At 34.8% G+C, this 3,516-nt stretch overlaps 1 protein-coding gene across 1 annotated transcript; it reads left to right on the top strand.

Annotated features, from left to right (window-relative positions):
- The first annotated feature begins 2,021 nt into the window (after positions 1-2,021).
- Positions 2,022-2,960, top strand: LOC130040421 (olfactory receptor 2J1). Its single transcript, XM_056132499.1, has one exon. The coding sequence runs from the start codon at positions 2,022-2,024 to the stop codon at positions 2,958-2,960; it is 939 nt and encodes a 312-aa protein (XP_055988474.1).
- Positions 2,961-3,516: the final 556 nt, after the last annotated feature.

Genomic DNA, 3,516 nt, shown 5'->3' with positions numbered 1-3,516 from the left:
AGTTGAGGAGTATCTCGCTGAAGCAATTCTTGAAGTAGGTTGTCTGAACTCATTCCAAAAATTGAGCAGTAGAGTTGAGCAACATTGAAGCATCTTCTCAGGGGTCTTATGCTAGACCACTTCAATCTCTCTCTCAATGCTCGGAGGTTCCACCATTCACAAAACCTTCCTCTGGCTGGATGGTCACTTTTTTCTTTCCCACTAAGAAGAAAATCAAACCGTATAGATCTGAACTATTGACAAATTCTCCGTTCAATTTTTTTAAAAGAATGAAGAATGAAGAAAAACTGGTTGCACAACAATTAAGGAAGTATCACACAGCTGTCACTTTTTTTTTCTTTTAACTAAATAATAAAGGATTCAGGTAGCTAAGTAAAGAATAGTTCCATATGCATCACCCAAAATGCCCACTGCTCTTAGAACACTGCATGAACCTAATCATAAACAACTTTGTAAATGAGTATCTCACAGTGATTCAATAAAAACGAAGGAAAGTACCCACAGCATTTAGATTTCAAATGTTAAGTGGGTACATTACTGCTTATTTTTCTACGGAAACTAAAAAAGTTTCTTGGAATTTTTTATTATCCCTCAACAGGTTTATGATTATTTGTATTATCAAGCTAATAAATAAGGTATATGCAATATTTCGCTTATCTGAAACTATTTCAATCAAAGTCATTAGTCAGAGTTTTCCAGCTATGACTTAACTACTTAAAAATCCTTATATCTTTCTTAAAAAGTCAAGGTTATGATATTTGAGCCAGTAAAATGTCAAGGCAAAATGTTTTAGGAATTTTTAAATAGTGGGTAACTATACTATCAGAACTACAGAATAAAAACATTTCTCTTATTCATGAAAGACTGATAGTACACTAGAGGTAACAAGCAATAGATAATCAAATTTTTAGTAGAAATTTGAATTTTATAACTTTATGTGCATATTATTGACAATCACATGATGAACTTGTCACTGTATTTTATGCAATATTATCTGTAAATGTCAGTTATTTTTTAGTCAGAACTTACATTCCAAAATGTAGCAAGTCTGAAACACTTAAAGCAAGTAGAAATGATAACTTGGAATTTAAATAAAAAGTAAGTTACTGTTTAAAAGCACCACAAAATTTTATGAAAACAGATACAAAACCCTGTTTTCAGGTCTGAATAACTTGTGACCCATATACTCCCAATTCCCAGGGTCACAAAGTTCTTCTCTTTTCTGTTTTAGAAACCCTCCCTTTCTCGATTGCTCCCTCATTTTAGTTTCCTTAACTCTGCATTGTCTCCCAAAATTAGTGAGATAGTTTGAGTGTTCATATACATATGTGTTTTTGTGTTTCCATGTGTATGCTATTTTTTATCTGGAAATAATCTGTTAGACTATGAACAAACATGAATACTTTTTCTATAATCATATTTAAGTCACATTAATTTTAAATTCATGTTAACACTTTAAAGTTACTGCTGAATTGTTTTTATATATTATGGTAAATTTTCATCTATTTGTATAATAACTAATATTACTATGATTTCTTTCTTAGTAACTACAAAGTGCAAAGTATCGTGAAAATGCAGAAAAGGATAGTCAACATGACTTAATTTTTCAGAGAGATTTTTTAAATCAGTTTTCTTCTTCTCCATGGAAGATGTTTAATCATTCATCCAAATAGAAAAGTTAAGGAGGCATTAATAAGATGTTATTAACTTGAATGGTTATTGGCTGTATCTATAATTTTAAAAAGACTGAGTAAAACATAAACCTAAAAAAATCTTTGTGATTGTTACATCAGTAGAATTTGGTGACGGTTGTGGTGAAGTTTACATACAGAAGTGTGAAGCTGTATTTCCAAGGTTTTATAGTATTGTTAACCAAAAAAAATAATAAAGTTTAATACAAATTTACATTCATAATTGTAGTATTTGAAAATGATAGATTCCCCACCATTAATTCTGTTTTTACAATGAATAGATAGTTTTTTAGTTTGTGATTACTCCTTCAGATACAGGGGGAAAAATGAATGATGAAGGAGAAGAATGCAAGCTTTGAAGGTTACTTTATTCTCTTGGGTTTTTCTAATTGGCCTCACCTGGAAGTGGTTCTCTTTGTGGTCATCCTGATATTCTACTTGGTGACCTTGATAGGAAACTTGTTCATCATCATCGTGTCCTACCTGGACCCCCATCTCCACACTCCCATGTACTTCTTCCTCTCAAACCTCTCTTTCCTGGACCTCTGCTACACCACCAGCTCAATCCCGCAGTTGCTATTCAACCTCTGGGGCCCACAGAAGACCATCTCTTATGCTGGTTGCATGATTCAACTTTACTTTGTCCTTGCTCTGGGATCCACTGAGTGTGTGTTACTGGTGGTGATGTCCTATGACCGTTACGCAGCAGTCTGCAGACCTTTGCATTACAATGTCATCATGCACCCTCGTTTTTGCCAGTTGTTGGCTGTGGCTACTTGGGTAAGTGGCTTTACCGCTTCAGCGCTTCATTCCTCCTTTACTTTCTGGGTTCCCTTGTGTGGACATAATCAAGTGGACCACTTCTTCTGTGAAGTTCCAGCACTGCTGAGACTGTCATGTGTTGATACCCGTGCTAATGAGCTAACCCTCATGGTCATGAGCTCTATTTTTGTTCTCTTACCCCTAATTCTCATCCTCAGCTCCTATGGCGCCATTGCTTGGACTGTGTTGAAGATGCAATCTGGAACTGGACTTCAAAAGGTTTTTAAGACGTGTGGAGCTCATCTGCTGGTTGTATCTCTCTTTTTCATCCCAGTTATGTGCATATATCTTCAACCGCCATCAGGAAAGTCTCAAGATCAAGGCAAGTTTATTGCCCTGTTTTACACGGTTGTCACACCCAGCCTCAACCCTCTCATCTACACTCTCAGAAACAAAGACGTAAAAGGGGCAGTGAAGAGACTGTTGGGCTGGGACAGGGAGATTTGACAGAGATATCAGCCATCAAGAAATTTTTGTTGGGTCTTGAAGCATGGTTTCTCTACTCCTTGAGGAGCTTATTGATTTGTATCACTTTTAATTTAAAATTATTTAAATAATACAATTCCTCTATAGAAATGAGAGTCTGAGTTCTAAAATTAATGTGCTAATCTATGAACTGAGCATTAATATCAATTGGAAAGAGTTGAGCGAAGATTCCAGAATTATGAAGCAAAGACTTAGAGCAAAAACTCAGAATTATGAATTTATTTTATCTACCAGCAGTGCTCAGTAGTCCTGGGGAGTTCTATGTGGGCTCTATGGTACTGAGGATTGAACCCAGGGTTGGCCACATGCAAGGCATAAATCTTAACCCATATTCTATCTCTCTGGATATATATATATATCCAGAGAGATAGATAGATATATCATTATGTATATAATGATATATATCATTAAATAGTAAAAAAGTAGTTGATAGGCATTAAATAGTTTTAAAAAAGACAAACAACTAACAACTTTTTAACTAAACACATTCTGTAGATCTCTATGTTTGTCACACTGA

This window comes from Sorex fumeus, unplaced genomic scaffold (genome assembly GCF_029834395.1).
Source record: "Sorex fumeus unplaced genomic scaffold, SorFum_2.1 ptg000094l, whole genome shotgun sequence".
NCBI classification, from domain to species: domain Eukaryota; kingdom Metazoa; phylum Chordata; class Mammalia; order Eulipotyphla; family Soricidae; genus Sorex; species Sorex fumeus.
This window is presented reverse-complemented; position numbering and strand designations above follow the sequence as displayed.

What these genes read in the sequence shown, in the direction of transcription:
- LOC130040421 (XM_056132499.1), top strand. Translation starts at nt 2,022, where the DNA reads ATGATGAAGGAGAAGAATGCAAGCTTTGAAGGTTACTTTATTCTCTTG.